This window comes from Apteryx rowi, unplaced genomic scaffold (genome assembly GCF_003343035.1).
Source record: "Apteryx rowi isolate R43461 unplaced genomic scaffold, aptRow1 scaffold_6, whole genome shotgun sequence".
NCBI classification, from domain to species: domain Eukaryota; kingdom Metazoa; phylum Chordata; class Aves; order Apterygiformes; family Apterygidae; genus Apteryx; species Apteryx rowi.
Genome location: NW_020450871.1, coordinates 4,428,820 through 4,441,263, shown reverse-complemented (window position 1 = coordinate 4,441,263; position 12,444 = coordinate 4,428,820). Strand labels below are relative to the sequence as shown.

Sequence of the window (12,444 nt, the reverse complement as noted above, 5' to 3'; positions counted from 1 at the left end):
TTCAACATCTCTGAAGCGCTGTATCTACAGCTTAGGAGAGTGTTGGGTGCAAGGAGGGGAAGAGGGAGCATACCACTGTTTGCGGAGTGAGAAAGAGGAGCACAAAACCCTTGGGAATGCCGAGATGTGCAGGATGCTGCATGTGCAGATATTTCTGCTGCCCCAGCATCAAGAGGCAGGGAGGATACTGAGTTTAAGAGCATCGGTGTTAGAGCAGAAACAGGCAGATTATGGGCTTTGCTCTCTGAGCCAAGAAAGTGAAAACACTTGTTCAGTCCATAGTAGAAATTGCTGTTTATTAGAAAAAAATTCATAAATAAAATAATTTCAGGTTGCAATTTACACTTTGCAGCTCAAGAGCAGGAAAAAAAAACCTACTAGGAGTTGAGTGTAAAATGGCTATAAGCCTTACCCATAGGTTTGTTTGCCACAAGATTGCAAAGCTGAGGTTGTAGACTTGCCCTTGTTCTTTCACTACCCAGCTTCCACCCACTCCCAAACAATACTCTAGCCAGTTCCCAAATGAGTTCCCAGAAATCATCTGATTAACAGCATTAGGTATTAGACTAGCCTGAGGGGAAAAAAAAGAAAAACCCACACAGAGGAAGTTTAACAGAATGCGTGCTCTTTACCACTGTTTGATGGGGGGGAAATCCATCTAGCTCTTCAGTACAGCGTGTCGTTCCCTGCAAGCAGTACTGCCCCCAGCCACGGTGGCAGCGACCAGGCCTGTCCCCACCGACGCCAGCCCAGCTGGTCTCGGCTCCCTCCAGTTGGGCAAAGCCTCCCTCGCAGGCGCACAGAGGTGCCAAGGCCGAGAAATGGCTCGCGTGGAGCCCTAGTGCCACCGCGCTCATGAGTTTCTCCAACATCCACTAATTCTTCTGGTGCTCAGCCCAGATACATGGCCCTAGTGCATCTAGCTACAATACTTGTTTTCTGAATGCAGGGACAGGGACATTAAATAGAAAGGGGTTAGGAAGAACAGACAGTTTCCAGTAAGTACATTCCTACCGCCACCAGTCACAGTCTGGTTCCCTAATAACCACTCCGATAAGGCAACTGGAATCCCTTTTAACTTCTGATCGCTTTGGAGATAAGTCAGTTTAGACATAAACAAGAGGTTCTGTCACCAACAGCTCTCAAATGCAGCTGCAAGACCTTGCTTTAGCCCCGAGCATGGTCCTACCACCACTCCCCAGGGGAGTTACTATTTCAGGCAGCTGCATCCCCATCAGGAGAGAGAAGAGGATGATCAACTCTTCCCCCTTGGTAAAGGTCTTCTACACAACTCCTCAGACTTTTCTGGGGGAAGGGGGGGGGAAATATATAAAAGTAAGGAATAACATCTTTAAAACATTACCGGGTTTTGAGGTGAAGTGAAGTCACCTTCCTGGTCTGTTTTTCTCCACAAGGTCCTTAGAGATCATTTTTACTGAAATCAAGAGAAACTAGAGCAGAACTGTGCTGAGAAAAGCATTCCTCTCAGGCCTCAACACTCTTTGTAGACAAGAGGAGGGTGACGGCAGCGAGTCCGTCTTACAGTGCTTACAGGGATGTTCAGGAGCCTGGTTCATGTCCCTGCACAACATCCCCAGAGTGTGGATAGAGACATGAGACTGGCAACAAAATACCAGCAGTGGGACAGGCAAAGCACAGACCAAGGCATGGGTGCTCAGTCACAGGCATAGGAGCAAAGACAGCCCAATCTCTGATACCAGTAGAGGTAGGATGGTAGAAGCTGGCACTATTTGATTTAACTTTTCCCTCGGTTATTGCATCTTCACTTCAAGAGACTGGCTTTTTGAGGAGATTTATAAGCTATCCTGGCCTACCTCTTTTGCTCTCTTTGTGCTCTGATTAGACCAGGTTGTCTCAGCCTCTAGACAGTTCCCATTTGCATGGCTTTAAGCCTCTCCAGTGTCGCTGTCCCCTCTGGTGTCTCCTACAGCTCCTCGTCTGACAGGATCAGCACTCTTTTCTCAATGTTTTTGCTCTTTCTGCTGCTCAGTCCCTCTGCCTTGGATGCCACGTGCCCGTTTTCCCTGGGCGCTTTGCGCTCTCCCTCCTGCATCGACTGCTGGGTGTACTGCTGGTACGTGGGCGAGAAGTTGTGAATTGCATCCTGCACGATATCCTGGGGGCTCATGGTCTCCTTCAGCCCACTCGAGATGCTCTGCATTGGGGCAAGGTTTGCTGAAAAACAGGGAGAGCAGAAGGGCCAGTGATGAGACAGCAGACACTGCCCACTGGCCACAGGCAGCTGGAGTAAAGGACAAAGAAAGACACATTTTGAACCCAGTGATACATTAAAGCTCTGGGACATGGTCAGAGAGGAGCATGCAACAGCCTGAGTGCTCCAAGCTTGTTGACTGAAGGAACATTTTTAGCCTGGTTTCCTTGGAAGTTGGAGATCAAGGCCCCATCAAGGGCCATGTCTCCCTATGAGAAAGAGGTAGCAAGCACTGAGGAGTGGGAAGGCAACCCCAGCTCCATGTTTCCAGGTTGCTTTTAAGAGGATGGACCCTCTCCAGCAGCATGTTCCATAATACCAAAATTCCCCTATTCTGGTCTCTCTTCTTATCCATTCAGTGTGGCTCACGGATGTCACAAAGGAGGAAGGAGAGGAATCGCATGGAATACAAGAGAAGGAAATTCCTCTAGTATTTTTTACCATGCTGTAAGGGGGTTCTCCTCCTTCCTTATTCACCAGTGAAGGAAGGAAAAGAGGAAGAGGAAGAGTTACCTGTTGAATTTTCTTTCTTCTCTCTGTACACCTGGCAAGTAAATGCATAGCGCAGCGCAATGGAGGCAAAAAGCATCTCAATACAGATGATGAAGTTCTGGTAGCCAGCAGACACTGTTCCAGCTCCCACTTCCTTCCCATCAATAATCTGAACTTCAGGGATCACCCCACATTTCTCCAGGATTGCTAGCAGCGTCCCTGTGAGGCGGAGGGAGAGGGATCAGCTCTGGTTGTGCACCTCTGGGTCGCAGGCTGCATCCCAGCCAGCATAGTGCTACGAGAGGAGAAGCGCTGGACACCCACGGCAGGGACCCACCTTGCCAGAAGGAGAGGAAGATGACCGCCTTGATGGTGATGAACTTGAGGACTGGCTCAAATGGTCGCAGGAGATCCATGGTGGCAAAGTAGAAGAGGAAGAGGGCATAAAGTGCCAGGCTGACAGAGAAGTTGTAGATGATGGTGATGTAGAGGTAGCCACTGTGGACACTGCAAAGAGAGAGTGCTGCTGCCCTGGACTGTGGAGAGTGAGTGTGACCGGTGGCAAAGTCACTGGGAGGTGAAGAGGGAAGAAGGGGGAAGTGGCAGGAGAAGCCGCAGCTCCGGTGAGAGGTGCAGACATGCTGGTCACGCTATGGTGTTTTCTCGAGGTTGGCAGCCACACGGAGCTGGGCTGGGCAGCAGGGCAGGAGCCGGGGTAAGGCTGGGCTGCCCCGGTGGCTTTCAGGGCTCTCACAGCCAGCAGGAGGTCAGACGCCATGCCAAAGACAGGGATTTTCTGGGAAGCATATGGCTTCATTCCAGGGGTTGGAGAGAGGGCACAGCCTAGCCAGGGAAGGAGAGGCAGGAGGGAGCAGGGGGAGCAGTGAGCCCCTGTTGGCCTTTCCTCTGTTAGTGGGACCTTTTTTATTACAACCCGTGGGAGTTTGGTCCCTTGGGCATTCAAGGATGGGGATGTTCCCCTGTGCTTCGGGCTGCTTGTGCTCCCACCAGCGGTGGAGCAGCTCCCCGGGGAAGTGCTTGCAGAAGGATGTCCATCTCCGGGGATGCAGCAAGGACCCATCCTTCCCCTTCACCTGAGGAAGGCAAGCGTCCTCCTCCCTGACCCCCCAGGCCCAGCCTCCTCACTTGAAGTCCCCATCGTGGTACTTCCCGAACGCCTGCAGGATGATGGTGACGATGGCCATGAGGGGTTTCACGATGCAGAACTGAAGCGTGGCCTGTGCAGAGGAGAGAGACACCATACAACCCTGGGCAGGAGGACGTCCCGATGCGCTCCCGGCTGGGAGCAGAGCTTGCTACCCACCAGCCAACCTCTTTGCTCCCAGGACAGAATGACAGAGATGATGGTTTCTCTGCTGCCTTGGCCTGAGAGGGCAGGAGTGACCAACACTACCTACAGCATGAAATATGAACCAGCTTCGGTGTGCAGCCCTGCAGCGAAGGAGCAGGGCTGTGCTCCCGGAGCTGCCACAAAAGACAGTGTATCCACTCCCAGGGGTGAGACCTGGTGGCCCTGGGGACAGACCAGTGCCTGGATTCAGCTTGCAGCAGAGCCCTGGAGAGCTAGAAAGCTGTCCGGGCTAACCTGGGCCTGGACAGAGATAAAATCTCAGCTCTGCAGTGGGAGGAGACCCTGACTCAGCAGTGAGTCAGAGGCAGGGACAGCAAGTGCGGCGCCCTGCTGCTGGCCAGGCGCCTGCGGAGCTGGGTGAGCTGCCTCCCTCAGAGGAAAAAATGAAGATCTCCAAAGAGCAGGGCAGCAGAACCCCCTTGGTAAGGCCCCGGGGAAGGGATTCACTCGGAGGTGGCTGCCCAAAGTACCTCGCCCAGAGGGCTCCCTGCCAGGTACCCACCTGCTTGCAGAAGCGCAGGAAGCCAATGGAATAGGACATGCCCTGCAGGCAGCATGTCCCATAAAGGCAGCTGGACCTGGAAGGAAAACCCAAGGAGAAGCCATGGGGGCTGGTCAATGGGGAAAGCAGGTGGAGGGCCAGGGAACTCGTGGCATGCCATGACTTACGCAATGGGCTTCCCTCGGATCTCTGTCATGATGGTGCTCTCCCCACCGAGGTACTCAAAGCACAGGCTCAGGAAGCTATAAATCACAAAAGCTGGCAAGGCAAGGACAGACAGGATCAGCAGGGCTGATGGAGAACCAGGGGGCTATTACATTACATTGCACATCCCTTTCTGCTCAGATGTTTTCTCACCCACCGCAGCACAGCATCCAGGCAGGGTTTGAGGATTTGGGACATTGGTCAGGGTCTCCATGTGGGTGGGAACTCAGCGAGAGGAGTAGCAGGTCAAATCTGCAGCACCTGCTCAGCAAGGCAGGCGCTTCCAAGCAGAGTCAGACGCACAGCCCCACGTGCTCAGAGTGAGCGTGTGGTGTTGCAGACACAGCAGAAGTGCCCTGCACGCGCAGACCCTTCATGCAGTGCAGATGCATGCAGCTGAATGTCCCAGCAGTGCCAGTCCTCATGCACAGCCACACAAGGCAAGGCAGAAATGCACTGGCCAGAGACAGTCTTCGTGGAAGGACCTCAGAAATGTCAAAGGGCAGCTTGAGCAGCTAGTGCCCAGCAAAGAGCAGATCGTGTGGTCTTAGGAAGCAAGAAACTGGCTCTGGGATGCTCTCCATAGCTCATCCACAGTTAGTTCACTTCTCCTCCTGCTCAGTGACCTCAACAGAGTTTTCTTAGACCCTATCACTTATTTTTCATGCTCCCTTGCTCCAAACCCAACATAATACACATGCCCACGACACTGCATTCCCCAGTGGGAGGGCAACTCTCACAAGCTTCTCCTGCCCCTCAAAATCTCCCAGCTTCCCCTTTTTGGGGGATTATTTCTTAGGTAAAGCTATGCATCTCCAGATAACTTTGCCTTCTGCTTTAGGTTTTTCTACCTCAAAAGGAGCCAGAAAACCCCTTCCCTGTAAAGCACGAACAGACATTGCACTCCCTCGAGCCTGTGGGCAAGCAGCTGAGAGGCACCAGTCTGTGTCTGTCCATGGGCCACCTCCCTCCCTGCCCCAAATGCCACTAGAGATTCAATTTTGTATGGTAAAAAAAGACATTTGGGCAGGACTGTGAGAACAGGAGTTTGAGGGAGAAGTTCTTGCAGCTCACCTCACCCGTGCGGTCAGACATGCCACTGAGTGGCAAGGAAGGGTAAAGCCTCCACATGGAAGAAGTGAGAGAGGTGGAGAAGATTTACGACTTTGTGAAATCCCAGATGCTCCAGAGACACAGGTAGTGCATCAAGGAGATGAGTCCTGTTTTGCTGTTAGCATTCCTGCCACGATGGCCTCCCCCTGTGCTCACCTTCATAGCAGTCACGCACCGAGTCGAAGTACACATAATACTGGTGGCTCCCAAGGAGGAGGAGGCTGAGCCAGGAGTCAAAGGCATAGACAGGCACGATGAAGAGGATGCGGATGATGTAGCGCTGCTCCTTGGGGACGGTGTAATTCCTCAGGTGCATGTAGATCTGCAAAGAAGGAGACCGCGTCCAGCATGCAGACTGGGGAGGAGGAAAACCCTGCCCTCAGCCTCAGGGCTGCAGGAGGCTCATCCCACGCTGCCTTCCTCTGGCTGGCTTTCCACCCCAGACCCATCTCGGGGAAGAGACACTCGAGCCCATCTCCACCCCAATCCCCAGGGTGATCCTGGCCCCGGAGCACTGCCCACAAGGCCAGGAGGGAGCAGGGCCATGCGCTGCCGGGGAGGGAAGCATCTTGCAGCTGCCAGGACCAGTGCATGCTGCTCTTGGCGCCGAGTCCAGGGCAGCCCCATCCCAGGGACTGGCCACCGCGGGGCTGCAGGCTGAGTTTGGCTCTCGGAGGCGCCCGTGTTGCTCCGGCACAGTCCCGCTGGGTTCAGCAGGGCAGATCCACAGTGACACCAAAAACGTGCCTTCTGGCATGGCAGTTCAGGGCAACCCATGGAGGGCGCCCAGAGGCTCAGATCCAGCACGTTGCCGCATGGCAGGTGAGGGAAGCGAGCGGAGAAACACAGCAGAGCTTCGGGCTCGGCGCTTGCCTCCGGGCAGCGCTGAGGCCCCAGCTCTCTCCCAGCTTGAGGAAGCTCCTGCAGCAGTGTGGCCGGGCAAAGTCCACCCTCCTGAGCTGCAAACACCTGGCTCCCGACAGCAGAGACATCCCCTCCAGAGAGCAACCCAGCCCAGCACTGCCCAAGCTGCAGCCAGCAGCACTAGACCACCAGCCTCGGCATGAGGAAATATTTATCTGGGGCTGAGGGAGGGACAGGAGCGATTGCAACGAGCCCATGGGCAACCAGTAGGTTTTACCCTAGTGTTAATCCAAGCAGTGAGGGCTTGAGACCCACGGGGCTGCCGGTACCTGGTGGAAGGTGATGATCAGCGCTGACCACACAAAGAGGCCGGAGACGACCTGCGCCACTGTGGTGGTCAGGAAGAGCTGCCCGCTCTCCTGGGAGGCATTGCGGGCGACCACGAGCAGGGAGCCATCCGGGACGGTGAGGGCCGGGGGGCCAGGTGCTGCGGCCAGCCCGGGAGCCGTGCCGGGAGCCACGGGAGAGGGCAGGGCACGCGTGGCGTTGCTCATCTGTGGGGAGGGGAGAGCAGAAGTGAACGCCGCGGCTGCCGTAGCACGGATGTACCTGCCGTTAGCTTTTCTCCTCCCCAGGCCTTTCGCAGGGCGCCCCTGACTCCTTCAGAGCCTCTCGCAAACCAGCCTGTTCACCACAGCTGGGTCTGCTTCTGCCAACGAGAAAATTCAACCATCCTTCGAGAATGAACCCGCGCTTCTCCGAGGAGTTGTTTGTGGTCCTTGCGTCCCCCAAAACACACACTTCTTCCTAGCCTTTCTCCTTCTGCTTGACTCAGGGAAAGATCTGCCTGCACTCGTGCTCCTCTGAATTCATACTCATGGCTCAGGACCCTTTTCCATCAAGAATCAGAGATTTAAGGGATAAAAATCACCCCTCATCCGTGATCGAAGCGAGTCCCCTATCAATGAGCCATCAAGGCACTGTGGGGACCCCACAGACAGCGTGTGAACACATCGCCGTCTCATAGGGAGTCCAGAAAACACCAAGACCCTTGTGGTCCCCCCACATTTTGGCTCCTTTCCTCACGCTTGGTCTCCTGCTAGGGGTAAACACTGGGGCTGCTCAAGAAGCCCAAGGTGCAATATCACCCCAGGCTTCCAGCCAGCAGACCAACCTCGGCCGCTTCAGGACTGTGGGGGACTCGGGGTCCACCAACAGCCCCAGCAACCCAGCCCAGAGTCCCTGAAGGGCAGAGGCAGCCAGAGGCTCCTGCTGCTGCTGCGTGTGAATTACACGCAGGAGGAACAAGGGAAATGGGGGCCCCGCTGTCCCACCAGGCGAGACCACTCCGCTCTCGCCGTTTGGCGAGGGGAGGAGGATGGCCAGCAGCCAAGACCCAGGCAGCACCTGCTGCCCCGGCGCCGGCGTCCTGCTGCCTCCCCGGGGACGCCAAGGTGCTTTGGCCTCTCTCCAGCTTGCTCACCCAGCGTGTCCTGCAGCCCTTTTGGGTCTTAGCAGCCCAGGAAAAGGCTCTTGTGGGCTCAAGAGCTGCCCTCGAGCAGGCGCTCACCCAACTTGAAGCAGCTCGCCCCAAAGCCTGGTGCAGAGGGTGGCCGGGATGCACCAGCCACCATGCACCCTGCATCCGCAGGCAGCAAGGAACGACCTGATAATACGCTCTCATTTATAAGGCAGCCTCGTATCTCAAGGCCAAGAGATGCATAAACTGCCGTGTTTGGCCTCTCAGCTAATCTACGGAAAGCTGCTTTCTCTAGAGTATAACAATACTGTTTAAAAAAAAAAAGCCCTGCAACCGGTTCTCTAACAAAATAGACACTTCTCAGCGCATTGTTAATAAACAAAGATTTTAGCTGCTGGGTAACTATCGCCTGGAGGAAAAACTGTAAGCTTGGCCTGGTAAGAGGCAGAAAAACATCTGCCGCAGATAACAGCAGTAGGGAACGACCTCGATGCAATTAAACACGGAAAGCAACCCAAAGCAGGAGCTCCTCGCCGGGCCCCCTCTCCCACCCTCCCCCTAGCCCCTGCCTTGCGGGACGGCAAACCGCGCCGGTGCCAAATCCCCCGTGGCACGCACCTGGCGCCTAAAAACACCTCCCCTCCCCTCCGCCTGCCGCGAGGCCAGGAGCCGCCTGTAAGGGGAGATGCCGGGGCGGCCGGGCGCTGGCGAGGTCCCAGCGCTCGCCCCGGCGCGCCGCGGACGAAGAGCCCCGGCGGGCGACGATAGAGTTACCGAGGCAGCAGGCAGCCGGGCTTCTCCTCCGTGCCCCAGACGTTTGTGGGGTTTCGGGCCCTTTCCCCAGCCACGCGGAAGCAGGATCCGTGGCGGAGCTCCGGCTGGTCTTTGGACGGATCGGTACGGCGTCGGCCCTGCCGTGTAAACATTAACCGGAGGCCGAGATAGCGCGTGGCGCGGGGACGAGGCGAGAGCCCTGCGCGGCCCCGTTTCCGGCAGCTCGCGCGCCCTTCCTCGCCTCGGGGCTGCCCCAGCTTGGCCAGCTCTTCCCACTGGGAAAGGGGGAAAACACTCAACATACAGAGGCGCCGCCAAAGTTTTGTGATAGAGAAGGACGTGCTCCGTGCTAAGCGCTAGACCCTTTTATCCTGTTTGCAGCCCGGGAGCGCCGGCACCATGCGCGCGCCGCCCAAGACACCCCGACTCCGCGTCAGCGTTTACCGCCCGGCTGCGGCTATCCGGGAGCGAGCGCCCTGGCACCAGGCACCCGTCCTGGCAGCCTTTCCGTCACCGTAAGGCTCTTAACACGTCGGAGCAAGTCATTAAAAACAAAAGGCTCGGTGCCACTCGGAGACAGGGCTCCCGAGGTAATTAGATCCGGGCTGTGCAAGGTAACCGGGCAATTCAATGCAGCTGAAGGCCCATTTGCTTCCCAAACAAAAGCGGAGGGGAATAATATTAGCTACAGAACTTATCTCCTTGGTGGGGCTGTGCTGGTGCCACAGCTTGGCCATTTAAAGACACCTTGCAGCAGCGTATCTGGTACGGTCTCTGGAATACTAGAGATGCTAAAAGAGCCCAAAACAGGCAAAACCACAGCAGTGACACCTTTGCTTAGGAAGGCCACCTGCGAACAGGATTTTTTCACTTCCTTTCAGGGATTCCCCTTGATGGGCAGGCTGCCAGAGCACAGAGCTGCCCGCCCGGACTCCTGGGTCCCATCCCCTCCCTGCCCAGCCTGCCCCCAGGGCTCCTTGCAAAGCACCCGGAGCAATTCCCCTACCTCGGCGGGGCAGAGCTAGGGCTGGAAACAGCCAGGGAGAAATCCCAAGCGCCCGCAGCCACCCACCAGTGCCTCCCAGTCGCGACGCTCTGCCCCCGAGCGCTCTTCAGCCCCGTGCTGGGTGCAGCCGGCGGGGTGCTGCTGCACCCAGGCTTGCACCCGGCAAGGGGAGAGCTCGCTGCCTCCCGCGCAGGGACAGAGCGACCAGGCTCCCCCCAGCCCGGGAACAGCACTGCCGGCGCGGGAGGGATAACTCTCCTCCTGATCGCTGCCGGATAAAGCCCAGCCACACGGCGCTTACCTGCAGCAGCCTCCCTGCACCAACCCCGCAGCACACGCCTATAACAAATAAAAGGCAGAGCAGCACCGAGTCCTCCTTACGGCCTCCCGTGGAGTTCGGGCTGGGGGCACGGGGCTGATGGCGGGCGCCGGGGCGATCTGTGCTCTCCCCTGGCCCTGCGGGAGCCGGGCCGCTCGCCGCCCGCCGCGCACCTGCCTCCGCATCCCCGGCGGAGACTCCTCCTCCGGGCACCTTCCCTCCCCGCGGCCCCCGCGGCCTGTGCCCGGGCCCCCGGCTCACCCTCGGCTCACCCTCGGCGCAGCCCCGGGGGCAGCCGGGCTCCGCGGCGGCCGCTCGGGCTTCGCCTCTGACGCGAAAGCGACCGAACCTACCTTTCCAGTCGGCCGCGCTTGGCACCGGCACCCGGAAAGCAAACGCTGCTGGAAGGCCACGGCGCCGCCTGCCACGGCCACCGCGGGCCCCGCGCCCCTGGGCTAGCGCTCTGCCGCCTGCCCGGGCGGCCAAAGCCGGCTTTTTGCTTGTAATTGCAAACTGATCCTTCCCGCAGGAGGGTAACGAGGACTAAAAGGCAGACATCTGGTTGTACAAACGGCCAGGCTCGTACGTCTAATTTTTGGGGCAGATCCACCGCAGAGCAGAGGCCAAGCGTCAGGGCCGACGTTTGCGGTGTTATTTATCGCCCGCAGAAGGGCAGCAAGGTAAGTAAGTCTGCTGCGGAGCATCAGGCGGGGGAGATCTCCGCGTCCTTTCCCCACCTGCCGCTGCGCGCAGATCCCATGACACAGACAACCAGGAAATGACAGCGGTTACCCCGGTCGGCTTTTCAGTAGTAACACTCTTAGTCTTTGGGGCATAGCGGTGGTATACTGTAGCACCATGGTGGAAGATGTGCTCTATCTTCAATTTTCTAGTTAACGTATGATTCTCACAAGTTGCTGAAGCTACAGACACTGTAAGAACACCAGGAATTGGGGAAATGCTGTTCATTTGGTGTCAGAACAGAATCTCTACCAGCAAACCAGGATCAACATTAACAGATTCAATACGCCTCTTCCAACCCTTCTAGACGAAAAAAAAAACCCAAGTGTAAAAGAAGGAAAATCTGGAGTTCTGACAGATGCAAATCTTTGATTCTTGGAAGCACAGTTTGGAAAATTATTTTTAGATGAAATTTCTTGTGAAGGGCAGCTGCAAGCCTGCAGTTTTTGAACTGCTTTTTAAAAAAAAGTTTCATTTCTCATAATGCTTTAAATAATGTAAATAACCCTGAATTTAGAGAAAAGAATCATTTTCTGCTCTTCCACTCTTGGGGGACTTTTCAGCAACAGAAATGATCCAGGAACTGCATCTATGTGGGACACGCACGTGTGTTTTTAATTCTGTTGTTATGAATAGGTCTTGAACACAGCACGGGTCTTCATTGCTCAGAATCTAGATGCAAGGGCAGGCCTCTGTTTGCTCAGTGAAGTTCATAAGTGACAAAAGTGCTTAATAAGTTACTCAAAAATTTACCACTTGGTGTTACTTGTTACAAGAAGAGGTAAAACCAGACGTGCTTTCCAGACAAATGGCAAAAGTTGGGATATCCAACATTGCATTAACTCACATGACTTCGCACAGCCAACACCTTTTTTTTTTTTTTAATCGGACTCTGGAGAAACAGCCCTGTGTAATCCCCCCACATCCTTCCCTCCCCAAATCCCCTGCAACAGGTACATCAGGACAGGGGCAGCACATTGCAGGTGGTCCAGATATGCTGACTCTCTGATGTGCTGGTATTATATAATATATAAACAGCTGAGATTTTCTTGTCTTTTTCCCACCACTAATTTGGTTTCCTCTCTTCTACCCTAATGTCAGCTTTCATGAAACTTGCAGAGTGTAATTACCTACCTCTCTTTAAAATCTGACTGAAATTGGAGAGTGGGTTCAGAATACATTAGAAAGGGACTGACATAAGGATAAAAGCAGTCATATAGGACTCATTTCCTTAAAAAACAGGCAAGAAAATCTTTCCCATTATGCAGTTGCTGTCGATCTGTGACTGAGGCTTATACTTCAATTGAAGTGATTTTCACACAGCAAAAAAGAAAAATGGTAAAA

At 55.3% G+C, this 12,444-nt stretch overlaps 1 protein-coding gene across 1 annotated transcript; it reads right to left on the bottom strand.

The window, feature by feature from the left end:
• Positions 1-658: 658 nt before the first annotated feature.
• TMEM184A (transmembrane protein 184A) lies at positions 659-7,348 on the bottom strand. The gene is made up of 8 exons (XM_026083106.1): positions 7,110-7,348; positions 6,073-6,238; positions 4,767-4,857; positions 4,600-4,675; positions 3,872-3,963; positions 3,063-3,232; positions 2,747-2,944; positions 659-2,196 (listed from the first exon to the last, which is right to left on the bottom strand). The coding sequence occupies exons 1-8, from the start codon at positions 7,332-7,334 to the stop codon at positions 1,946-1,948; spliced, it is 1,269 nt and encodes a 422-aa protein (XP_025938891.1). The 5' UTR covers positions 7,335-7,348; the 3' UTR covers positions 659-1,945.
• Between the last annotated feature and the right edge of the window lie 5,096 nt (positions 7,349-12,444).